General features: G+C 39.3%; 1 protein-coding gene and 1 long non-coding RNA gene across 5 annotated transcripts in view; one reads left to right on the top strand and one right to left on the bottom strand.

The window, feature by feature from the left end:
• Positions 1-26695, bottom strand: part of LOC113523737 (NACHT, LRR and PYD domains-containing protein 3-like) — a 152080-nt gene that overhangs the window by 1801 nt on the left and 123584 nt on the right. For 2 of the 3 annotated variants that reach the window (XM_053237021.1, XM_053237020.1), the window contains 6 exons: positions 14463-14579; positions 12198-12252; positions 11828-12032; positions 9760-11539; positions 6714-6887; positions 5685-5858 (listed from right to left, as the gene is read on the bottom strand). In XM_053237021.1, coding sequence (XP_053092996.1) covers positions 5685-5858; positions 6714-6887; positions 9760-11539; positions 11828-12032; positions 12198-12252; positions 14463-14579 — 2505 coding nt within the window. Of the gene's footprint in view, positions 1-5684; positions 5859-6713; positions 6888-9759; positions 11540-11827; positions 12033-12197; positions 12253-14462; positions 14580-15039; positions 15162-15358; positions 17552-26695 lie in introns of those variants that run through there. The other variant, XM_053237022.1, reaches the window with a different exon arrangement.
• Positions 22118-25487, top strand: LOC128318907 (uncharacterized). Of its 2 annotated transcripts, none has more exons than XR_008302332.1 (3): positions 22118-23831; positions 23966-24168; positions 24550-25487. It is a non-coding gene; the product is annotated as an uncharacterized LOC128318907 (long non-coding RNA). The 2 variants fall into 2 exon arrangements; XR_008302331.1 differs by having other exon boundaries at positions 22119-23864.

Raw genomic sequence — 26695 nt, 5'->3', positions numbered from 1 at the left:
CGTCATCATTGGTGGACTGTGACGTCATCGACACGCGATTGTTGTGTTGGAAATCGCTCGTGGATACGAGAGACGGTATGGCACTGTGCTGTGGTTTCTTTTTTTTAATTAAGGCAATTAGATGCTTACTGCATGCTTGTTTTAGTTTTAGGGGGTTTGCATGTTCAGGCAATAGATTGCATTCTATCTCGTGTTAGAAGAAGCCTGCTGTCTGTCCTTTAGTGTTCATTCCGGAAGTGCACAATGGAGGCGCAAAGGCCGAGTGTTACGCATGCCTGGGGGCTCCGCGTTCTACGTTCTACATTCTACGTTCTACATCCGCATTCTCCATGCGGGTTTTACACCAGTGTTTTTGAGTGTTCTTTAAGAGTGTTTCGCGTGGGAGTGCATTACCTTTCGGCTGACATGATGCTTTAGTGCATGTTTTGCTACCTAATTGACCCGCGGATAGAGTATGATCTCCAAGTTTAACGTGCTTGATAGATAAGCGTGAATTGGCACGTTGGTTTTAAAAAGTGAACTCATTCTGTCTGTGTAAAACTTTGATAACCAGTAGCTGAGTCTTAATGTTCTTTTTAATGTGCCCTAATTTCCAGTACTAGTGTTGACTGTTCTACATTATTTTGTTTCTTTTCTTTTGTTATTTTTATTGTTAAGATTGGTTAATTATTTTTAGTTATATTCTGTTAAAGCTTCTGTGTTTCTTTTCTGGAACTGTTTGATTTTCTGATTTATTTTATTTTAACTTGTATCTCTTGTGTTGGCAGGAATTGAGGCTCTTTCATGGTGCAGTGCTTCCTTCACGGGTGTCGTGCTCCTTGGGAGGTGGTTGTGTGAGTGCACCGGGTGTGTGTATTAATTGCAGAAAGTGAATTGTTCCATTCGAGAATAAGAGCCTGTCCGTGTCTAACTGTCATTGTTAAGAGATGCAATCTCAGATGTTTGGGTGCATAGTGTGAATGAGCGAATGAACATAGTGTTGCTTTTTAACATTGTAATTCTTCAGTTGAAATAAAAGATTTTTATATGGGAACCCACTGTTTCTGACCCTGTGTGACAAGCGAACCTGTGCAAGCCTTGTTGGGCTCAGTTTATTTTCTTGGGCGGTGCCCAAGTGGCGTAGTCGGAAATTTAGGTTTTTCATCTTTTAATTATATTGATTCTAATTAGAGGTTAGTTTGGTAATAGAACTACCTCATCTACATTTGTGCTCTTTCTTCCCCCCACTGGTGCCACATTAACAAACTAACAAAAAGCTAACAAAATTTGTTCTGGGCAGAATGTTCGTTTTTACGATGGAAACTCGGGCTTGAGGAGAAATGGGGAGACTAGTCCATCTATCTTGAGAGTCCTGCACCTTGGTAAAAGCTAAGGAGTAGTTGTGTTTAGCAATCTGATTGAGAGAGGGGAAAATTTCAATTCCTAAGTATTTGAAGTGTGGAAAAATGTGAATAGTGGCTGGAATAAATGATGCTATGGCAGATTCATTTAATGGTAAAAGAGAATCACCTGAACTAAAGGCTCAAGAGAAAGAGTGAAAAGTGCTGGACTAAGGGGGCATCCCTTTTTTGATGACCTAGAAACTGGAAATGGATAAAAGTAGATTTGTCCCATTAACACAGATGCAGAGGGATTGGCATATAATACTTTAACCATTTGGATAAAACCTTCCCTGAAGGACTGACCATAAGAATGACCATTCCAACCTGTCGAGAGCTTTCATAGCATTGAGTGCTGCTACAGGAGCATTAATATGTGCTGCAGCATTGATTATGTGAAGGAGACATATGATGTTATCTGATGATAGCCTAGATTTAATAAAACCTATCTGATCACAGTTTTGTAATGCTGGCATATGGTGCTGAAGGTGACAGGTGAGTAGTTTGGTGTAGATTTTCAGGTGAGAATACAGAAGACTGAGAGGTCAGTAACTGGCACAATCAACTGGGTCTTTTTCCAAGATTAAGGAAATTAGGGCTGTATTAACGTCCCTTAAAAACCTGCCCTTTTCAACGTAGTAGTTAATCATATTCATGAGTCTATTTGTTTCCAGAAAGTGACATAAAATTCCAGAGTATTCCCTGTGATTTACCTTTTTGCATACTGAGGTTATCCTCTTTCAATTCCTCCAAGGTAACAGGGTTATCCAAATCCCTTGAGCCCAAGCTAGATAGCTAAAGGAGGTTTAACTTACTTAGAAAACTGTCACATCTATCCTGATCTGGTAATATTTCTGATTCGTATAAGCTGGAATAAAAAGACTGGAAACTATCATTTATCTCTTTAGGATCAGTGATAATATTACCATTTGGAGTCTTAATGGCAGGAATGTCTGTGAACTGCTCAGTAATAGATGACTAGGACTGGCATCCTGGAAATAGTAGCACTTTCTAGTCCTATGAATCTGAAACTCTGAACGCTGTTTTAGAGTATCATTAATTTCTTTTTTGACTATATCTCTCTATAGTACCACTGTGCTGAGAAGCCATGTTGTAACTGAGTCTAGTCTTTTAAAATTTTCCTCAAGGCTTGTAGTTTAGCAATCTTAGCTTTACACAGATTAGAACTCCTTATGAAGCCTTTGACTGCATTCCGTAATATCCTAGGGTCCTCCACCGATCCATTGTTAAAGCTAATATATTCTGTCATAAATTGTGATATGTTTATGCTACTAGCCCAGGAATGCTACTAGCTCCCTTTCTCTGAACCTCGATAAGCTGGAACTATCGAGCACCATGTCCCATATCATGTTAAATTCACCACCGACTATTAAGGAATAACCAGGTAATTCTAGCATTTTCTGGGTAATTGTATCAAAAAAGTTTTCTCAAATGTGTTTGGACCATAGACACAGAGATAAGAGCAATTTTCCTGCTGTTGTTTTATTAGCAAATTGTTATTGTACGTGTAAGGTCTGTCCACGTTTCCAGGACTTTTATTTTATGTAGCTACAACAGTTACGCCTTTCATTTTTGTGTCAAATGATGAAAATGCAACCGTATGTTCGTGTGATAAAACTTATTAGCTAGATCACAAACTCAACAGATGTGTCTCCTGTAATAGAGCAATATCTATCTTTTTCTGATTAAGTAGATTTAAAGTATTAATTAAGTACTGACTAGTTTGTGGGGAGTGTTCAATCTGCCACAGTTCCAAACCAAATTATTAAGTAGACTCATTATCTAATACAAAATGTTCATAGATAATATCTGGAGAAATAAACAACACCCGCTACCACCACCACTGCATTTTACATTGATGCCTGATTTCTACTTTGTAGATGAGAATCCCACTCTCAGGAACGCTGAAGTTAACAACTTTATGAAAACTCAATAGACAGAACAAGCTCCAGCTACTGACTAGACAACACTTACACACAGATAACACAAAAGACAAGCCAGAACATTAGAGAAGCAAAAAACAAACAAAAATGACAAAACATGAACTTCATAAGAAGCCCAAAATGGACTGTGACCATGTATGAATATGGAGCAGCCAGGAAGGATACAGTCCAACAGTTTAAACTAACCAATAACTTAACCTTTAACATTTAAACAAAGAAAAAAAGGAGGTAATCAGTTCTCCACCATACAGTTAACCCAGCTGACCTTAGCAGGCCCAGTCTGAGCACATTCGCCCCAGTGAGCTAGAGCCAGCCCGGCCTGTGTGTTATAATGCTAGCATCCTTATCCTACCAGGCCAAAGCTAGCAATTAGCCTAGCCTAGCCTGATCTAACCCAGCTCAGACAGCTAGGAGGGCAGTCCAGAACATTCAGAAATACTATGCATGAGACTGGTGGCCTTCATCCTCCAGAGTCCAGCGGAAAAGGAAAAAAAAGTTAATTTACTGCAATATGTATGAAACAGAAAAGTTTATCAGTTTCTGTAGTACCATTAGCCTGGCTAGCTTAAACAAGTCCAGTACGAACCAAGCTCAGAAAAATGCTGCAGCACCACTCCAGAAACATTGTTAGCCTCAACATTCACGGCCAGCTCGGTGGTTGATGGTGAAGCAGCTCTGCTTGGCAATGCTGCTGTTGAGTTCAGGAAATCCTCCACAAAAGTGGGCCATCTGTGATTTTCAGTGTGGCAGGATAGAGTAGGAAAAACTCAACACTTTTAGCTCATGACGTAGACATGCCCTGGGAGAAGACCAGGCATGGCTTCACGACATCTTCAGCATCTGACAAGACTGAGGAAAGCACATTCTCACCATGTTCTTACAGAGGGACTATCGAGAGTATCCTGTGCAGCTGCATCACTCCCTGGTTTGGGAATTACACCGTCTCGGATCGCAAGACCGTTCAGCGGATAGTGAGGACAGTGGAGAAGATCATCGGGTTCTCTCTTCCCTCCATTGCAGACACTTACACCTCACGCTGCATCCGCAAAGCCACCAGCATTGTGGATGATCCCACACACCCCTCACACACACTCTTTACCCTCCTGCTGCCTGGAAAACGGTACCGAAGCATTCGGGCCCTGACGACCAGACTGTGCAACAGTTTCTTCCCCCATCAGACTCCTCAATACTCACTAACTGGACTGAAAGAACACACACACACACACAACTGTGCATCCTCCATCCTCTTTCCAATTTTTTTTTTGCATATTACATTATGCTGCTAAAAATATTTATTATACTGTACATAGGCTGCTACTCTTATGTTTACATTATTCCAGCAACTTAGATTGTACTTTTGCACTACTGTCACTGGATTCACTTTAAATAGAACTGTGTACTGGTCAGCGCTGCACTGGGACTTACTGTGCCCATTGTCTATCCCAGTAGTCATTGTACTGTCTTGTGCTGTTTGCACATGTTTGCATTTGTGCACTTTTTGTATAAATTTATGTAGTTCCTTGTAGTTGTGTTGTTCTGTGTTTGCCTTATGTAGCAACTTGGTCCTGGTGAAACGTTGTTTCATTTCACTATGTACTAACTGGCTGTATATGGTTGAAATGACAGTAAACTCCACTTGACTTGACTTGACCATGTAGTTACTGTAGGGGTGAAGCGGACTGTTCTTCCATCAGCGATGAGGGGCTCTTTCTTAGCAGCATGAAGAATAACTTGGAGGGTTGTATAATGAAGAACATTGAAAATCAGAGTGTGGTTTTCCCCTTGTTGGTTTCTGCTTCGCTGTAGATCTGGTTTGCAGAGAGGAGAGCCATTGCGGTATGGATCACGAGAGGAACTGGATAGCATTGGTGCCCTCATTACCCTCTCTCAGCTCAATAATACAGATGTTACATCTCCTGTTCAAATCATAATCTGTTAGCTTAAGCTCCACTGACTGTAGGGTTTTTGTGTTTGCTAGGAGCACAATGTACATCATCAGCAGTCAAGTTACAGATGCAGTCGCGAGTGTCCAAGGTGGATTATTTACTCTCATCATTTTTCCCTAAAATGTGTTTGGAGGAGAAACTAAAAGCTGAAAGTTGATAGATTGAGCACACATTGTCTAATCAAAGTAAAAATTACACAAAAGGACAAATGACTGTAAGTATAGTGTTTTTTAGTTTAAACTAAAGAGTTACAGCTTTTCTGTTTACCGTGTTTGCTATTCAGAGGAAACACAGCATGAACCCAGTCGAGCATTACCGACTTAAACCACTAAAAATTATAAACCACTAATGAAGCTGCCCATCTAATTTAAGTGTGTGTGTGTGTGTGTGTGTACCTCAGTATCTCCAGTGTACAGTGTGGATTCTCCAGTCCAGCAGAGAGCAGCTTCACTCCTGAATCCTGCAGTTTATTGTAACTCAGGTCCAGTTCTCTCAGACTGGAGGAGTTTGAGCTGAGAACTGAGGACAGAACTCTACAGCTTTCCTCTGTCAGATTACACTCACACAGCCTGGAAGAGAAATGATGAAATATTTGATTTATTTATCTGATTGTGAAATGAGGTGTTTCCATCAGTTGAGAAATAAACTGTCTACCTGGACACAAGGTTCTAATGTCAGGATAAAAATATAAAATGAACAGCCTGTGTATAAACTTGGACTGCTCTTGAACAGATCCATGTGCCTCAGCTCATATGAGACGATGTATTTAACTTTCTGAAACAAGATAATAACAGAGAGGCCACTCTGAACAAACACGTCTCTTTATTTCTAGCAGAGAGTTTTTCATACAGTGTGTTCAGCAGCTCTGGGGAAAGTTCTGCTGGAGAACATTTACACATTTACACACTGTCCTTTACTGCTTCATTACAGTGTGTTCAATCTCACTTTATTTTTTACTATCAGACAGAACCATAGAGAAGAGAGGAGGAAAAGACAGAAGAGACAGAGACACCAAGAAAGGGAAAGGGATGGATAGAGGGAGAAACAAGATCTAAACAGCTATAATTAGAATTCATAAGTACAGTTTTTATTCATTCATGATATAGAATTAATCTAGAAAGTAAATCAGGTTCTAATGTAAACATTTAAATGTTTGTAAGACTGAAATCATATTCTAAAATTTATAGCTACAGAAAAAGTAGTTCAAATATCATGGATATGATTTGTTTATATACATGCGTGTGTGCATAAAAGAAAAAGTAAGACTGGGTATTTGTATATCACACATACATACACACAAAATTCTGTTTAATGTGGTAGAGTGATGATAACCTCAGTATCTCCAGCATACTGTGTGTGTGTGTGTGTGTGTGTGTGTGTGTATATATATATATATATATATATATATATATACATACACACACCTCAGTTTCTCCAGTGTACAGTGTGGATTCTCCAGTCCAGCAGAGAGCAGCTTCACTCCTGAATCCTGCAGTTTATTGTAACTCAGGTTCAGTTCTCTCAGACTGGAGGAGTTTGAGCTGAGAACTGAGGACAGAACTCTACAGCTTTCCTCTGTCAGATTACACACACACAGCCTGCAAGAGAAATGATGAAATATCAGAACACTGATCTCAAACACACAAACACAGCCATAATACAGCTAAAGTTTAACATGTAACAGAAATGTCAGTGTGTTTCTCTCACACACACAAATCAGAGGACAGGACACCACATCAGCACATTTACGTCAATAAGGTCAGCGCTAGGAGCTACTAGCAGTGTGTTGTGACAAAAAAAGGCTCCTGAGTGGCACAACAGAAAAGGGTTCATCCTGTTTTCCAGAGATCAAATCCCGATGATGCCGCAGCCATCAGTGGCCTGGAGTCCAAGTGAGCAGGTGAGTCCCTGCTCTCAGGGAGGGAGGGGTGGCATACTCTCTCTCCCCTATCAATCACAGTGATACTAACTGATCATGGGCATCTGTAAGCTCATGCATGTGGAAGTGGGCAGATACCGCTTTCCTCCAAGTGTGTTATGTTGCATGAGCAGTTTGAAAAGATGTGGTTGGTGTCACTTGGGTCAGAAGTTAGTAGAGGACAGGGTTGTATGATAGGGGAGACTGAACTGGAGGGTGAGAATCAGCCATGACTAAATTAGGGAGAAAATGTGGGGAAAAAACAAGCATGGAGGAGCATGACAGCGTGAAACTCCCCACAACACTGTCACACAGAACAAAAGATGAGGAACTTGTACCTAAAAGCCACATGATTTGTGTTTTTATTTGTGTTTTTATTTACTTTTTAGATTTTGTATTCATATTGTTATGTTTTTCGTGTTCTTATTTGTGATAGTTCTCTTCAGTGTCACTTTCAAATAAACAGATAAGAGAAAAAGCGCCTTTTACTAGTGTTTAGTTCAGTTTTTTTTGTAGTTGGGACAAGTTATGAGTTAGTTAAGTGTTCAGAAAAGAAGTGGGTCTTTAGCTCTTAAATGCATGCAGTTTTTTTCTATGGACAATTTTTTCAACAGTTTTACACACACACACACACACACAAACACAAACACATTTATACAGTCAGGTCTGGAAGTATTTGGACAATGACAGAGTTTTTGTGATTTTGCCTTTATACACCACCACAATGGATTTGAAATAAAACAATCAAGATATGATGGAAGTGTAGACTTTCAGCTTTATTTTAAGAGGTTCCACAAAAATATGGCATTTACCATTTAGGAATTACAGCCATTTTCAACAAAGTACCTCCATTTTCAGGGGCTCAAAGGTATTTGGACAAAGTGACATAATTTTAAATATAACCATAATTTTAATAATTGGATGAAAATCCTTTGCAGTCAATGACTGCCTGAAGTCTGGAGCCCATGTTCTCAAAACTCAAATTCTGAGTTTCCTCCCTGGAGATGCTTTGCCAGGCCTTCACTGCAATCACCTTCAGTTGCTGCTTGTTTGTGGGTCTTTCTGCCTTCAGTCTTGTCTTCAGTAAGTGAAAAGCATGCTCCATTGGGTTGAGATCAGGCGACTGACTTGGCCATTGAAGAATATTCCATTTCTTTGCCTTCAAAAAGTCTTGAGTTGCTTTCGCAGTATGTTTAGGGTCATTATCCACCTGCAATGTGAAGCAGGATCCTGTCAGTTTTGTAGCATTTGGCTGAATGTGAGCAGAGAGTATAGCCCTATACACCTCAGAATTCATCCTGCTACTTCTGTCAGCAGTCACATCATCAATAAACACCAGTGAGCCCGTTCCATTGGCAGCCATACATGCCCATGCCATAACACTGCCTCCACCATGTTTGACACATGATGTGGTATACTTTGGATCATGAGCTGTTCCTTTCTTTCACCATACTTTTCTCTTACCATCATTCTAGTACAAGTTAATGTTGGTTTCATCAGGCCAAAGAATCTTATTCCAGAACATGGGAGGCTTTTTTAGATGTTTTCTGGCAAAGTCTAATCAGGCTTTCCTGTTCTTGAATGTTACCAGTGGTTTGCACCTTGTTGTAAACCCTCTGTATTTACATTCATGAAGGCGTCTCTTGATTGTAGCTTTTGACAATGATACGCCTCCCTTCTCCAGAGTATTCTTGACTTCTGTTGATGTTGTGAAGGGGTTTTCTTCACCAAGGAAAGGATTCTGCGATCATCCACTTTAGTTGTCTTCCATGGTCTTCGAGGCCTTTCAATGTTGTTGAGCTCACCAGTGCTTTCTTTCTTTTTAAGAATGTACCCAACTGTTGATTTGGTCACGCATAAGGTTTTTGCTATCTATCTTACAGATTTATGTTGTTTTTTCAGCCTAATGATAGCCTCCTTCACTTGCATTGAGATCTCCTTGGAATTCATATTGGTAGCTCCAGTCAAACAGCTGCCAAATTCCAACTCCAGACCTTTTATCTGCTTCATTTGTCTTAAAGTAATGAGGGAATGGACCGCATCTGGTCAATAAACTTCTTATCAGTCAATTGTCCAAACACCTTTGAGCCCCTGAAAATGGAGGTACTTTGCTTAAAATGGCTGTAATTCCTAAATGGTAAATGCCATATTTTTGTGGAGCCTCTTAAAATAAAGCTGAAAGTCTACACTTCGATCATATCTTGATTGTTTTATTTCAAATCCATTGTGGTGGAGTATAAAGGCAAAATCAAAAAACTGTCATTTTCCAAATAGTTCCAGACCTGACACACTCACACACACACATATATATATATATATATATATTTTCATTTATTTATTTATAAATATATAAAATTACAAGATATGAAATTTTCCATATTGTGATATAAGGTTTTGTGCGTTTCATCCTCAGTACAGGCATAATGTGTTAGTGTAAAAATTTTTTATTTAAAGCTGATTAGAGTAACTAGCATTAATCCCAACGGTGCAATTCAGTGTTGAATTAAAATAACAAACCATGCAGTAATACATTTATATATAAAAATACTTACTCAGCTTTTCTGGAAGCTTTGACCACTGGCAGCAGCCTCAGAAGACATTCCTCTGATGGGTCAAATTTACTCAAATTAAACTCATCCAGCTCCTGTTCTGAGTTCAGTAACACAAACACCAGAGCTGACCACTGAGCAGGAGAGAGTCTGGTTCCACTGAGACACTTGTAACCTCCTCTGTTCAGGTAAGTTTGTACTTCCTGCACTAGAGAATGATCATTCAGTTCATTCAGACAGTGGAACAGATTGATGGATTTCTCTGGAGATGGATTCTCCCTGATCTTCTCCTTGATGTACTCGACTGTTTCCTGTTTGCTGTGAGAGCTGCTTCCTGTCTGTGGCATTAAGCCTTGTAAGAGAGTCTGATTGGACTCCAGTGAGAGACCCAGAAGGAAGCGGAGGAACAGGTCCAGGTGTCCATTCTCACTCTGTAAGGCCTTGTCCACTGCACTCCTGAGGAAATCAGACATGTTTGGATTTCTGAAGAAATTAAAACCTCCAGTGCTTTGCTCCACTAACACATGCGTATTTCTTAAAATGAAGCAGAGAAATGCATATAAAGCAGCCAGAAACTCCTGAACACTCAGATGTACAAAGCTGAACACCTTCCCCAGGTGAAGCCCAAACTCCTCTCTGAAGATTTGGGTACACACTCCTGAGTACACTGACACTTCTCTGACATCAATGCCACACTCTCGCAGGTCTTCCTCATAGAAGATCAGGTTTCCTTTCTCCAGCTGTTGGAAAGCCAGTTTTCCCAGTGCCAGGATACTCTCTCTGGTCTGCTGAGGATCAGGGTCACATTTCTGATGGTACTTTTGGTCCTTGTGTTTGATCTGAAAGATCAGGAAGTGTGTGAACATTTGAGTCAGAGTCTTGGGGATCTCTCCACTCTCTGCTTCACCCAACATTTTCTCTAGAACATTGGCTGAAATCCAGCAGAAGACCGGGATGTGGCACATGATGTAGAGGCTTCTTGAAGACTTCATGTGTGTGATGATTTTATTGGCCAGGCTCTGATCACTGACCCTCTTCCTGAAGTACTCCTCTTTCTGAGGATCACTGAAGCCTCGTACCTCTGTTACCTGGTCTACACACTCAGGAGGGATCTGATTGGCTGCTCCCGGTCGAGAGGTTATCCAGAGGAGAGCAGAGGGAAGCAGATTCCCCTTGATGAGGTTTGTCAGCATCACATCCACTGAGGCTGACTCTGTCACATCACACAATCTCTCATTGTTCTGGAAATTTAGAGGAAGTCGACACTCATCCAGACCATCAAAGATCAACACCACTTTGTAGGAGTCACAGTCTATTAATTGTAATTTTCTCATTTCTGGGAAAAAGTGATGAAGAAGACTCATCAGACTGAGATTTTGCTGCTTCATCAGATTCAGCTCTCTGAAGGGAAGTGGAAACATGAAGAAGACGTCCTGATTTGCTTTTCCTTCAGCCCAGTCCAGAATGAACTTCTGCACAGAGACTGTTTTTCCAATTCCAGCAACTCCTTTAGTCAGCACAGTTCTGATGGACTTGTCTTTAAAGAGGTCATTACATTTGATGGGTTTCTCCTGTGTTGCTTTTCTCCTGGACGCTGTCTCAATCTGTCTCACCTCATGTTCATTATTGACGTCTCCACTCCAACCCTCTGTGATGTAGAGCTCTGTGTAGATCTCATTCAGAAGTGCTGAGCTTCCATGCTGTGAGATTCCTTCATTAATTCTTTTAAACTTCTCTCTCAGGTTGGATTTCAACTTTGGCTGATACACAGAGGCCACAGACTCTAATAAACAAAGTAATAACATGTTTTAATGCAAAATCACTGAGCACAATATAAAATGTAAAATTCTTTCAAATGCTGTTGTTCATTCCTGATTCATGTACTAAACATTACTGAAGGAACAGGACCATTGTACAGAGTAACCACAAGCTGGACCACGAACAGAACAGAAAAGCACCAGATGTACATGATACAAAAATCAAACTTAAAACTAAAAGTGTTAATATCTAAAACAATTTCCTCTCTCTAAAGTGAATCTGATGGACTAAAGCCATGACTCAGAGCCCTTACTGTTGTGCAGTGTGTTAGCGAGATCTGTGTGGTTCATGTTCTTCAGGACGTGCAGTGTGATCTTCAGCGCTTCCTCTCTGACACTGTGCAGATCCTCCTCATCCTCCACCTCCCTCTCAGTGCATGCTGGGTAATCTGGACTCAGGAGCTTCCTAAACCTCTTCAGCTCATTCTTTATCATGGTGATGACTTTGTGTTCCAGCTCCTGGTTAGAAACACACAGTAACAGATCTAAATATTATAATGTTACACAGTGAGAGATGCTTTTATTTTATGAAAAGAAAAAAACTCTGTCTGTTACCATGGTTACAACTATCTGATTACCCATAATGCTGCTGCACATTGATAAAACAACACAAGTCACACACACCTTGAATATGGACTCCAACTGATTTCTGCTGATGTTTGATTTCTTCTTTTGTGGTCTGTGAACAAACAAAACACATCACGTAATATGGACTCTATGTATTCATAGCTGCACAACACACACTAATAAATACAGAGACAGATATTTAACACTCTCCTCTTAACACAATACACTGATTTCAGGATTTCCTCACCGAAACTAACATATTTAGAAGCAAATTTCTGAATGAATGAATGAATGAATGAACGAATGAATAAAATAGTTATATTGTCATTAATTTCCCAGTGTGTGTGTATATCTGCACTCAGTAGGCTTATGTGATTACAGTTAGCCTACAGTAAACAAAATCAAATAAAATGGAGTGGAAAAGTTTTTAACTCAGCTACATTGCTTTGCTTTGAGCCATTCGCTAATGAAATGATTTGAATGATTTGTCAGTTATTTCCTCTGACTACATGAAACTTTGATGCCAGCTGAACTTGACCTGGAATGATGTAGTTAATACGTTAGAAGCACTTTTAAAATGGACACACAATTGCTGTGTGTGTGTGTGTGTGTGTGTGTGTGTGTGTGTGTGTGTGTGTGTGTGTGTGTGTGTGTGTGTGTGGAATAAAAGCATAGTGAGTGGTTTGAGTGTTAAATCCAATTTTTGTCTATTTTTAGTCACTGAAAACTGTAGACATTTTTAGCTATAAAATTATTACTGGAATTTTTGTCTTATTTCACATAAGATTTATCTTATCGTTATCTGATGAAAAACACAGGTTGAATGATTAAGAATGCATCTTTGCAGAAAGTGTCTGGTCTGATGGTGTCCATTTAAGGAATACATCCAGACATGGAACATGTTCTGATTTCCACACTTATTTTGAACCAACACGATTCAACAACTGGAGCCTGATACTCTCTCGGGGGCAGTCGTGGCCTAATGGATAGAGAGTCGGACTTGCAACCCGAAGGTGAACCTGAAGGTTGTGGGTTCGAGTCTCAGGTCCGGCAGGGATTGTAGGTGGGGGAGTGAATGACCAGTGCTCTCTCCCACCCTCAATACCACGACTGAAGTGAGACCCTTGAACAAGGCACCGAACCCCCAACTGCTCCCCGGGTGCCGCAGCAAAAAAAAGCTCCGGGCGTGTGCGTGTTCACTACTGTGTGTGTGCACACTACTGTGTGTGTGCACTTGGATGGGTTAAATGCAGAGCACAAATTCCGAGTATGGGTCACCATACTTGGCCACAAGTCACTTCACTAAAACGACTATAAAACAGTGAGAGCGTTTCACTAAAACGACAATAAAACATTTTGAAACCAAGTTTTTGGTTGTGTAAAGTACATGACAAACTTACATTTCTATTCCGAGCAATGGAAATAAAGTAGTTAGCCTTACAAAATTGAAAAGAATACTGTACACTAGTATTGCATGACCCCACAACAATTTGCTAGCCTATTAGCTTAAAGAGTTCGATTTAACTATAAAACACATCCTACATAATGTAACACCACCACCTTACTAGTACTACTAACATTAGGCTGTCTTTTATAGCTTAAAAAGACAGCCTAATGTTACCACCAAGTCATTAACCTACCTCTTTCTTTGTGGTTAACCTTCATATGCTGCCTGAGGTTTTTTGTGTCGTCTTAGTCATGGAGAAAAAGGTTGTTGATGAACATTTTTCATCATAGTTTTCGTTAACAAAATTAACAATAATCAGAACATACACAGATTATTCCTATAGAACATACACAGATTATTCCTATAGATATTGTTAACCAATTCAAGGTGTCTAAGTTTTTTTTGTACAATCATGATACCTAATGTGTGTGACTATGAAGGGATTTGTCTGGTGTTGTCAATCCATTCTGTAGCTATTATTTGCATACAATGAATAAGTAATTAACAAACTCACTATTTAGCAGGGCTTTGCATAACAAACAGCAAGCTACCAACCCATAACACTGATCAATAAGAAGCAAAGTAAGACAAAAATGACCTAACACACATCATAATTCTTCCAACTGTGCGTCTAAAATATGTAATCTAAATGTATTCCAAAAGTAATCTGAATAATTTACCTTTTTGAAGTAGTGTAACAGAATACATCACTGATTACATTTAAGAGAGAGTTTTGAATATTCAGCCATGGATACTTTATTTAACCTTGATGTTTTACTGCTTCAACACCTGATAAAGCTCATGAAGGGCTTCATAATGAGACCAGTGAGTTTGATCAGGTGGAACACTGCTGTAAAACACCTCACTATACTGACCTCACATCAGTAGAACTGTCTCTGTCTCTGAAGAGTATTGGATGTTCCATTGACGCGTCACTCTTCATGGACACACAGCTGGGTTCTGGTGAGTCTGATCTCTTTCCCTCCATCATTCTAGAATTACAACAGAAATATCAGCAATAATTAATACTCTGCTGTCTCAGCACTGTTAAACAATGTGTTCATCATTAAACACCAATAATTCCATCTTTTTAATTCAGCTACAGTCTGCACACTTATTCAAACAGGAGACTCACCTCATACCTCAGGAATTACTCTGATGTCAGGAGTCCCAATCACAGCTAACTGACTCAGCTGGGTCTTAAAGCCTGTAGAGTTCACTGACTCAAAGCTATGCTGCTCTTATGCTACACATTACACAGTCCTTTTTACTCTTCTCTCAGTGAATGATTTCTCTAAACTGTTCTTACATCAGATCAGTGATATATTCACTGCTATTAAACACCTTAAAGCAAAGTTTAGCTCCTCTGTTAACTAGTGAGTGTTTAGAGATACAGATCTGTTCCCATGAGACGGTGTGTATTTATTGCTAGTGAATGGAAAAGTAACTCACCTCTCGTCTTTCTTTAAGTCCTGTTTTCCAGACACACTCATGTTGGAGGTCATGTCTCCTTCTCCAGATTACAGCAGGACACACGTTTACTTCACTCCAACATCGGTGTGTTAAATCAAACCCTGCATCAGCACAGAGTTCATTTACAGGAAATAGTCACGGTATCAAGTCCTAAAACAACCTGTGTACATTAAACCTTCAGTACAAACCCACAAAACTCTTCTGCCTCTAGTGTCACTTCAGTGTGTTTATATATTATAGCTTTAGATTTAGATACTCACTGTGTTTATATATTATAGCTTTAGATTTAGATACTCACTGTGTTTTTACTCCTCAAATGGTTTATTTTCCCCTCGACACAAAATGGAGCTGCTGAGTTTCACCTTTATTTACATAGCCTACCTGGTTTATACTGCAGAGAGCAAAGGGCAGTGAGGTAGGGCAATAAACACACACACACACACACACACACGAGTATGGATTATCATCAATTGTTATCTCAGACAGCACGGAGCAAAAGCCACAATAAAGCTGGTCTAAACAAAATCACGTAAATAAAATTTACAAGTTTAGTAATCAGGATTCATTTGCAGATTTATTTGAAGTCCTTGATCAGGTCAATGATATACAATTTCTGAAAACAGCAGAAAATACAGAGAATAGAGAATTAAAAGGGAGGTAAAACCTCCTACATCACAGACATTATGATTTCATGACCTTGATTTAGTATCTTGTGGCTTCATTAAATTGCGCACATGTAACTGTCATAAATGTAAAAAAAAATGTACAAATTAAGGACAAAAAGGATAAATTACAAAAAGAATTTAAAAAAGAAATTAGAAGAAAGAATTAGAAAAACAAGCAGAAACAATAAGCTGAGTAAGTTTACTTAAGTTTTGACAGTCAAATAACATTTTTCTGGTTTTATCTTAATGAGAACGAGTATCCTGATCTTAGTGAGGATTATTGTATAAGTAGTTTTTATATGAATAATTAATGTTACTTAAAATAAAAGTGATGAAGGGGGCTAATATAAACACACTCGTCAAATGAATAAATTAGCTAATGTGATAATTCTTAGCTTTTTTTGACAAATCCCTCTGAAACATTTCCGTTTTGTTTTAAACCATTTCCGTTGTGTTTTCAGCTTATTGCAGCATTTCTGGTTTTGCGTGTGTTTTCTCTAATATCAGACATTAAGACAATTAACTAACTAATCTGAAGCCCACGTAACTGCGCCTGCGTGAGTTCATGCCCCGCCCACTGTCAACACTTCAACCAATCAACACAGGATGAATATGAGTGACATAAAGCTGAGCAAATCAGAACACCTGCTTCAACTGAACCTGGAGCCAGAGGCAATGATTCTTTGAAAACAGAAGTATTTCTTCCCAGGTTGTGATGAATTTGGAGTTAGAGCACAGATTATCCGGTGCACATCGGATCACTCACATCTCACATCAATAAATATGTTTTTCACTATTGTTGTTATAATTTATCACCTGCACTATGTGATGATTATAGGAGATATATTGAGGTATGTCATGTCTGGACTTTTTATCCATTTTCTTTTGCAGAATCTCCTGCTGCATCTACATCTTCATTAACTGTTTTTTATTATTTATTTATTTTTAAATATTACTCTCTCAGGTGTTATACCATATGACTTGCTGAAAAAATGTTTCCATCGAGTGAATTTGAATTGTTTCAGAATCAGAGTTTACTTTGTGAAGCCTCTTCCCTCTCTGGCAATCACCCATAATCCCATAATGCAGAACTGGAGAGAATGCTGCTGGCACTGATGATGACATTACAAACATTTAGAATCTTATACATCATGTTAAAATTATGATTAAAAAATATTCATTTATGTAAACAGTTTAGTCTTCTAATTTTGGCTATAAAGTTTTTGCTTAATATAGCATAAAGAATGTGTTTTTACTGACATCTACAGGAAACACGATGGTGCACGTGAAGGGGTGTAGGATCCAGCCGGGCAGTCGGATTTAACACAACACCTGACTTTCCCCATCGTTTATGTGACAATAGCCTGAAATTAACTGATGACTGATACTGACCTATAAAACTAAAAATAGACGCTGAATCGACGTCTCTCTGCTATCTGGGTATAAGTAAAAGGTGTTCCTAATAAAGTGGCCTGTATGTATGAGTAAGGGGTGTTCCTAATAAAGTGGCCTGTATGTATGAGTAACCTTACTGCTACACTACTAATGAAAGAGAGCAGTGGCGATGGCGTGTGTGACAGTAAATCCAGCCTGTAGTAAATCTTGTTGAAGAATCGGATCCACTTCTGCTTCATGAGCCTCTTCTTCCTCCTGCTCATCCTCCTCTTGGAAGGCAGAATACATGTTGGAAAGGTTGAAGAGTAAAACACAGGCTACAGGCATTTTGCAAGCGCTTGGTTGGCTGTGGAGACAGTGAGAGCTGCGTTTCAGCTGGAGCTTCCTACAGGCCTAAATCACCACCAACATCAGCATCAACAAGGCTTTAAGAGAAACACTATGAAGCTCAGTTAGTGCAGGAAACATCTGGAAAAATGTCCATCAGCTTGTAAGTGTAGAAAAGAAAGAGTTGCAGTGTTTGAATGGTTTACAGAAGTGGAGCAGATTACATGTGCTGTGAATCTGCAGATTTTCACCAGATAAATGAAATCCTCCAGGAGATGAGCCCAGAAAAGCCATTATTGACATGGAGACAAGTTCAGTACGGATACACTCCACAGTAACAGCGTTTTACTGCCATTAACATGCTGTACACTACACTCACCGGCCACTTTATTAGGAACACCTGCTCATTCATGTCATTATCCAATCAGCCAATCACGTGTCAGCAGAAAAGAGCCTAATTTAACACCACTAGGTAACCCAATTAACACTGATGAAAGAATTCCAGCAGAGTCACAACTGAATGATGGGAAAAGCCCGGGACCTGATGGCTTACAGTCAGTTTTACAAAGTGTGTATTAGTGAAAGAGCAGATTTACTAGCAGCTCTATATACAAAGAAGGTCTGCAAACAGGTGCTTTAAATAAATCCACGATGCTAAAGATCTTCTACAAGAAATGAGAAGTTGAGATAATCGTCAGTGGGGATTAGAGAAATTAAATCTGAAATTGAAACGTGGAAAGAGTCCAATTACAAAACCAGAACACAAATAATAAAGAGCTTTATATTGTCCAAGCTTTTATTTGCAGCCGCGGTTTGAAAATACACGGTGAAGCAGCACTATAAGCTGCGGCTTTAAACAGCAGTGGCTCTGGGAACGTGCACTTCCTAAACCTGGCCACACGATGGCAGTCTAGATCCATCCACAACAACACACAGTGCTGCACACAACACCCTTTAGATTTATAATATTCATCAACCTGCATTCTTTACTCTAGTCTTTCTGTATTATTATTATTATTATAGTAGTAGTAGTAGTAGTTTTTAATTTTATTTTCTATCCCTTTTTTAAGAACATATCTTCATGCCTCTCAGCACTTGACATGGAAATGTTAAAAAAAAAAAGGTTTATATTTACTTTTTATATCCGGATATCTGTAACAACTGGTTTGTGACAAAAAGTCCATTATTAAAAACGCTTTATAATTAAATAAACGAGTGAATGAATGAATAAATAAATAAATAAAATTAAAATGCCGGTCTTGCGTTTTTAAATCAAACTTTATTGAATAATTCACAATTTGTTACAATAAATCTTCAACATTGAAGTTCAGCAGATTCTGAGAGAAGTTTGCTGTGCTAGTCCTTCTTTGCTTTGTTAAGTCACTTACATTTTCCTTTAAAGAAGGTTATGTGTTTTTTTTAAACTTCCCACATTTCATTAAATCTTTTAATAGTTTTATTGGTTGAATTTCTTTTGCCAGTTGGTCTATAGTTTCTTTATGTAGTAAACATGTGGGATTTAGTTTCCAGAAGCTTCTCTTGCCGTGTGACTCCATCATTAGCTTCACTTTCACAGATCAGTGATCTGAGGCTACTGAGTGATCAGGTCTGTAATGTGCTACTCGGATGGTTTAGAGCTGGACATTCTGTCTCTTCTTATTATTATTTTTGAGTCAAAACGGTGAAATCAATGTCCTGAGGGAATTTCTGTCTAAAAGACTCTTTCAGTTCATGTGTTTCACAAACCTTTTGGAGTAGTTTCCCTTCTCTGGATATTGATGTGTTTGTATTGGGGAATTTATCCTTTTCATGTGTAATGGGACTGAAATCTCCACATAAAATAATATTATATCCCACATTTAACACTTCATATAATTTATAAAATATTCTCACTTTACCAGCTCTATCTGAGGTGTTTACACATTAATAATTCTCATGTTTTGGTTCTTATAAAAGCAGTTAATGACTAAAAGTCTTCCTGGGATGAGTTCTCTGTTCATCACCAATAGAAATCCCAACATCTCCACAAGGCCACATTTTCTTACCATTGTCCTTAGCAGAATTGCTCATTAACCTCAATCCCTGTCTAAAAATAAAAGCTTGGATAATAGAAAGGTCTTTATTATTTGTGTTCTGGTTTTGTAATTGGATAATTACATGAAGGAGCAGGTGTTCAGGTGTTCCTAATAAAGTGCAAACTTGTTGCGTCACTGCTGGTTTACCCACCTAAAAAAAAAAAAAGTGCAGAGGCCTGTTGGACGAAGCGAGTTGAACAAACTCAGAGCTGCAGTTGTCACCTGAAGTTCTGAGTTAACAAAACCAGACAAATGTAACCTGGGTTAATGAAGGTTAACAGGTTTCATGATGCTGGTTATCAACTTTCTCAGTTTTAACCCTGAAGCAGTGTTCACTCAGCGAGCGCGTGCACATAACAGCCAATAGCGTTCAAGATGGAAAAAAGCAGGTGAGCAGACTTCTGGCTGAAGAGCAAGAAATGATTATGCAGAAATATGAGGAATTTAAACCTAAACTGTACCATCTGCCAAATATCATTATCTTTCATACAGATGGTCCTTGGGAAAATCCATGTGTCTCTTCGAAGTGTCCTTCTTATTGATCGAGCTCCAGAGGATTCTCCACAAACTGTGAAGCATCACTACAAACACTAAAGGGTTAAGTTTCACATGTCAGAGTTATCTCACTTTGCTCTCAGCTGATTGGTCCAGTTTGGGTTTGCGAAGTCTTTCCCAGAATAAAAGCTGCTCTGGAGCAGGTTTGCCCTGCAGTGTACGTTACCATGGTGATGAAACCTGATAAAAAACCAATCCACCTTGTTGAGATCGATAAACCAGCGTTTGCTCAAAGTAAACACAAACTTACCTGAGTAGCCACTGAAACCGGCTTCATGCAGCAGGCCTCAGGATCCAAAAACAGAGTTGGAGGATTAACAACATTTTTTTGTTAGAAAATTCCTGAACTTCATACCAGGTGATGATTGTGGAGCAGAACAAACATGGGGATGTTAGGTATACAGAAATGCTGCAAAAGAAACTAAACTACAGATGGAATTTCCAAAGATTATATCAATGTGGGATGTTTACATGAACATGTATTTAAATGATTTGTTTATATGTTTGTTTATTGGTTCATTGATATCATAATGAACGTTGTGATATTGTGTGAACCCCTGCAGAAGTGGGAGCTCCCTGCCTGTGGAAAAAGGAGATCCCATCAGCCCTAGGAGAAGAAGGCTGTTTCTCAATTCTAAGAATGCAAAGAATGGACTTGCACTCTGGTGAAGGCCGGGCTTGCCAGAAGGAAGCAGGAACTCAGAAAGTCAGGAGGACATAGAACGTATCTTTGTGAGAACTGAGATGTGCTGAGATCTTCCTGTTTGTGCAATGGACTCTCCCAGCACATTTCTATTATAGTGGGACAGGACCATCATCTCTTCAGTGCTCCGTAAGTAATATTTTTCAGCTGCTTAATAGATTTACTGTTAACTGGCTGATTAACCAAAAGTTAATTAAGCATGTTTTAAAGTTGTATGCTCACTGTTTGCAACTGCAACCTCGTGTTAACTAAAAACTAAGCTAACGAGTTAACCTTTACCTCAGGATGGAAGCTAGTGTAGTTTCATTAAAACACTTCTGAGGGATAAAGTCGACTTTTCAACAACCTCATATCTATCTCAATCTTTTGTTGTTATTGTGGTTAAAAAGACTTTAAAATTAGTTATGGGTCAGCTTCCATCATCCTCCATTGTTTTGCCGCAGAAATCTGGGATTTCAAATGGGTTCGGTGCGCACATGTCTGCATCTGATGCATCCTTGATATGAAGAACACATTGGGGTAACTTCATGCGTCCTCAGTACTTGCGTTCTTGAGTATTGGAATTAAACTTTGGCGGTGGATGATGACGTAGAACAAGTACACAAGGACACAAGATCGTATAAGAATGCATACTGAGAAATGGCTGAAGTCTTACTGATAGAGCTGTGAGAAGGGATCATGAAATATTTTCCTAGCACAACCCTGTATTTTTATAGACATCTAAAAATGCTAATGATTTATATTGAGCAGTCAATCCATCATTGATAAACAAACCAAAATAAACCAGCAACATGTTTCTGTGGCAAGGTGTCTGAGTGTGTGTGTTTATTACCTGTCTGTGTCACTGCTCCTCCCCCTCTGCAGAATAAAACAGTTAAACCAGGTAGACAGAACCAGTGAAAGTAAATCACAGCAGCTCCATTTTGTGTCGAGGGGAAAATAAACCATTTCAGCAGTAAAAACACAGTGAGTATCTAAATCTAAAGCTATAATATATAAACACAGTAAGTATCTAAATCTAAAGCTATAATATATAAACAAAGGCAGTATCTAAATCTAAAGCTATAATATATGAACACAGTGTGTATATAAATCTAAAGCTATAATATATAAACACACTGAGTATCTAAATCTAAAGCTATAATATATAAACACAGTGAGTATCTAAATCTAAAGCTATAATATATAAACACAGCGAGTATCTAAATCTAAAGCTATAATATATAAACACAGTGAGTATCTAAATCTAAAGCTATAATATATAAACACACTGAAGTGACACTAGATGCAGAAGAGTTTTGTGGGTTTGTACTGAAGGTTTAATGTACACAGGTTGTTTTAGGACTTGATACCGTGACTATTTCCTGTAAGTGAAATCTGTGCTGATACACGGTTTGATTTAACACACTGATGTTGGAGTGAAGTAAACGTGTGTCCTGCTGTAATCTGGAGAAGGAGACATGACCTCCAACATGAGTGTGTCTGGAAAACAGGACTTAAAGAAAGACGAGAGGTGAGTTACTTTTCCATTCACCAGCAATAAATACACACCATCTCATGGGAACAGATCTGTATCTCTAAACACTCACTCATTTTTAGTGTACCAGTTTTGAACATCAAGAAGTTTATTACTGAAACAAAGTGGCTCTTGTGCAGGTGAATGATGTGAACTTTGAGAACATGAGTAATGATGATGCTGTAAGAATTCTGCGGGAAATCGTCTCCAAGCCTGGGTGAGTTGTAACACTGAATCTCCTTATCAGTGCACTCTGACTGTACTTACACTGGCACCCTTACTGACTTCTGCTGAATGCTTTTTCCTCAGACCCAGGAGTCATTTTCTGCTCAATTGCTCCACTGGGACGCAATAATCGAACGTTATGTCTTTATCTTTTATTGCACAGGTTAAGATGTGTTGTTATTGTATCTCATAAGTTCAGTTAAGTCCCAAATCATGTTAAAATGCCAATTTAAAGACCATTTTCTGGCCACAATAGTGAAGGTCATAAAGCTGCCTGATTCACATCGTGAGATCAGAGACCGGATGTGGCTTAAGATCACAATAGCAAATGCTGTCCTTGGTGAGTTTGGGAACAATGTGTGGACGGAAATAACACCTTTTTTTTTTGGACTAGAGATTTGGTGAGATAATTGAGTGAGATCCAAAAGCACCCGGACACAAAATTGCAGGCGAAGGATGTTTTTACTCTCATGCAGGCGGGGCAGGATGCAAGTATGTAATGTAAGGTAGATCCTGGGACTTTTTAGTAATGTCCTGTTGCCCTGTGTTAGTTGAACCACAGACCAACCTCTTATTTTCTATTTTTGAATCTGCATCTGGATTTCTACAGCTAATCTGTGTAGCTGTCTGTTGTTACAGCTGCTATACAGATATTGGATCACACTAATGTTTGTGAATTTGTGGGATTAAATTCACATGAATGAACTCACCACAGTGATATTTACTGCTACTGAGTTTCTTTTTTCCCTTCTCCTTTCCTTTCGCATTTAAGGGGGTTTCATTTGCATTGCTGGCTTGTAGTCTAAGTGTTGCACATGAAATAAGTTAGTCTTGTGTTTAAGCAGCTTATTTCTTTATATTTAGGCAACTAGACCAACAAAGCTCATTAGAAAAATATTGAGAACGGACACAAATAGAAATAATTGCAGGAGTGGACAGGATCAGTAAGATTTCTCTGGGCGTGGTCATCTTTAAGAAAGCTCTCTATGCATTTAACTTTATCGCCACTAGGGGGAGTGGTTTGACTGTGACTTTCCTAATTATACTTACAAAGTTACACAGTCTGCACTGTAAAAAGCGCTCATGGTTTCAGATGCATCAATATGAATAAACATGTACATTTTGGTGTTTGTATTTGTTAGGTGCTGATGTGGTAGACTGGCTGTATTGACGGGTGGAAGGCTTCAAGGACCGGTTAGAAGCCCGAAAATACGCCAGCAGTTTGTTGAAACATGGCTACCTGAGACGCACTGTCAATAAGATCACCTTCTCTGAACAGTGCTACTATACATTTGGAGATCTGTGCCAAAGTACATCTAGCTTTAGGACTTATTTGCACTGTGGTAGATAGCACATATATACCTCATCAATCATTCAGTAACATATACTATTAAAATAGTATTACTATTTTTAATTTTAATATTACCTTTTTTTTGGCTTTCAGACATGGCCTCTCTGAACCTGAATGATGGATCTAGCAAGACACTCTCGCCGCTCTGCCTCCAGCGGGTCCTAACCCGTGGTCTGCAGGTGGGCAGCCATACCCATATCCAGGCTACCCGAACCCACCGCCCGGCTTCCCGCCTGGATACTCGGAGCCCTGCCACAGTTTCCACAGCAGCAGTGCCGGCATCCAGCAGAGTGAAGGTAGGACTCTGTGTGTATGTGTGGCTACTAGGAAAAGGAAAAGGAAAGAGGAAAGGAAGTTAACAATTTATTGGGAAGTGGTTAGGGGGACTTGTGTGAAAAATAATGTAAGTGAAACCTGATCTTCTATGAGGAAGACCTGAGAGAGTGTGGCATTGATGTCAGAGAAGTATCAGTGTACTCAGGAGTGTGTACCCAAATCTTCAGAGAGGAGTTTGGGCTTCACCTGGGGAAGGTTTTCAGCTTTGTACATCTGAGTGTTCAGGAGTTTCTGGCTGCTTTATACTCATTTCTCTGCTTCATCAGCAGAAATGTAACAGAACAACAAACCACAGATCTGTCTGATCTTTTCAGAAATCCAAACATGTTTGATTTTCTCAGGACTGCAGTGGACAAGGCCTTACAGAGTGAGAATGGACACCTGGATTTGTTCCTCCGCTTCCTTCTGGGTCTCTCACTGGAGTCCAATCAGACTCTCTTACGAGGCTTAATGCCACAGACAGGAAGCAGCTCTCACAGCAAACAGGAAATGTACGTCAAGTACATCAAAGATAAGAACAGGAAGAATCCATCTCCAGAGAAATCCATCAACCTGTTCCATAGTCTGAATGAACTGAATGCTCATTCTCTAGTGCAGGAAGTACAACCTTTCCTGAACAGAGGTGATTACAGTCGTCTCAGGGGAAGCAGACTCTTTCCTGCTCAGTGGTCAGCTCTGGTGTTTGTGTTACTGAACTCAGAACAGCAACTGGATGAGTTTGATTTGAGGAAATATGACCCATCAGAGGAATGTCTTTTTAAATGTATTAAAGCATGGTTTGTTATTTTGATGTAACACTGAACTGCACTGTTTGGATTAATACTTGGATTAATCGTTACTCTAATCATGTTTAAATAAACACATTTTACACTAACACATTATGTCTGTACTGAGGACTGAGCGATATGGACAAAATCTTGTATCACGATATGGATCATTTCACATCTTGAAAATGTGTTTATATGTAGCCAGGTGTTAAGGGAGGGACCACACACAACACTCTTATAATTTTGTGGGTCTTTATTCCCCGACTAACCCGGGTGGGAGTTAGCATTAATTTAGTTTAAACTTGGAGTTCCCAACAGTAACAAGTGACCCCCATACAGCACAATCTTTGGGGCCTATGACAGGATAACCATAAACATAAACAGAAGCAAAACAACAGTAGTGGCTTTTCCTACCAGACAAGAACAACCACTGAGTCAAAAGTGCATACACATTTCAAAATTACTTTACAAAATACATTCAAAAACAGCTTACAGTATGAACCAACTTACTTTCAAAATGGCGACTCGCCAACACGGGTCATCACTCACACTCAATGGCTCACGTACAAATGCTTTTCTCCCCTCTTGAGACAGACAAAAGTGCAGAAATAAACAAAACCTTTTAAATAAACTGCGAAATAAACAAATATGAAAGCGTATACAATATAATCGGACACTCACGCCGTCCCGCGGCCCCATGCTTCCTTCGGCGTGGTGACAGTATCCAGAGGTAATCACAATCAGGCCTTCAACTTAGCACACACGTTCGCACGTGTCGGACTTGGAACTTTTGCGCCGTCGCAAGTGTGTGACGTCATACATTAGCGACTACTCCGTCTCGCGTGTAAGCTCTTAAAGGAATGGCGCCTCTGATGAAGGATGCGACTGCTACAACACTGACACTATTCAGCAGAGTCTTTACCTTCTCACTGCCAATGATTTTGGACCTATTGCTGACCCGGCTATATATATACATATAACACTATATTCTGTATAACTGATGAAAAAAGTGTCTGTACAAAATAACTACATGCATTTAAGAACTAAAAAGCTAAATACCCATCTCTTCCATGAACACTTAACTTGTCCCCACTGGAAGAAAAAAAAATTGTATATTTCCTATAAATTATATTTCCTCATTTTAACACGCTTTGGATAAATGCACCTACTAAATGAATAAATGTAAATGTAAACACATTTCTGAATTAAACACCAGTGAAAGGCACGTTTTCTTTTCTCCTTTTATTTGAAAGTGACATCGAACAGAACTATCACAAATAAGAGCATGAAAAACATAATATGAATACAAAATGTAAAAAGTAAATATTAAAACACTATTTCCCTTCATGTAACTTTTAGATACAAGTTCCTCATCTTTTGTTCTGTGAAACACAGTGTTGTGGGGAGTTTCACTCTGTCCTGCTCCTCCATGCTTGTTTTTTTCCCCACATTTTCTCCCTAATGTAGTCACGTCTGATTCCCACTCTCCAGTTCAGTCTCCTCTATCATACGACCCTGTCCTCTACTAACTTCCCACACAAGTGACACCAACCGCATCTTTTCAAACTGCTCATTCAACATAACACACTTGGAGGAAAGCAGTATCTGCCCACTTCCATATAAATGAGCTCACAGACGCCCATGATCAGTTAGTATCACTGTGATTGATAGGGGAGAGAGAGTATGCCTCCCCTCCCTCCCTGAGAGCAGGGACTCACTT

Source organism: Pangasianodon hypophthalmus, chromosome 9 (assembly GCF_027358585.1).
Source record: "Pangasianodon hypophthalmus isolate fPanHyp1 chromosome 9, fPanHyp1.pri, whole genome shotgun sequence".
In the NCBI taxonomy this organism is placed as follows: domain Eukaryota; kingdom Metazoa; phylum Chordata; class Actinopteri; order Siluriformes; family Pangasiidae; genus Pangasianodon; species Pangasianodon hypophthalmus.
This window is presented reverse-complemented; position numbering and strand designations above follow the sequence as displayed.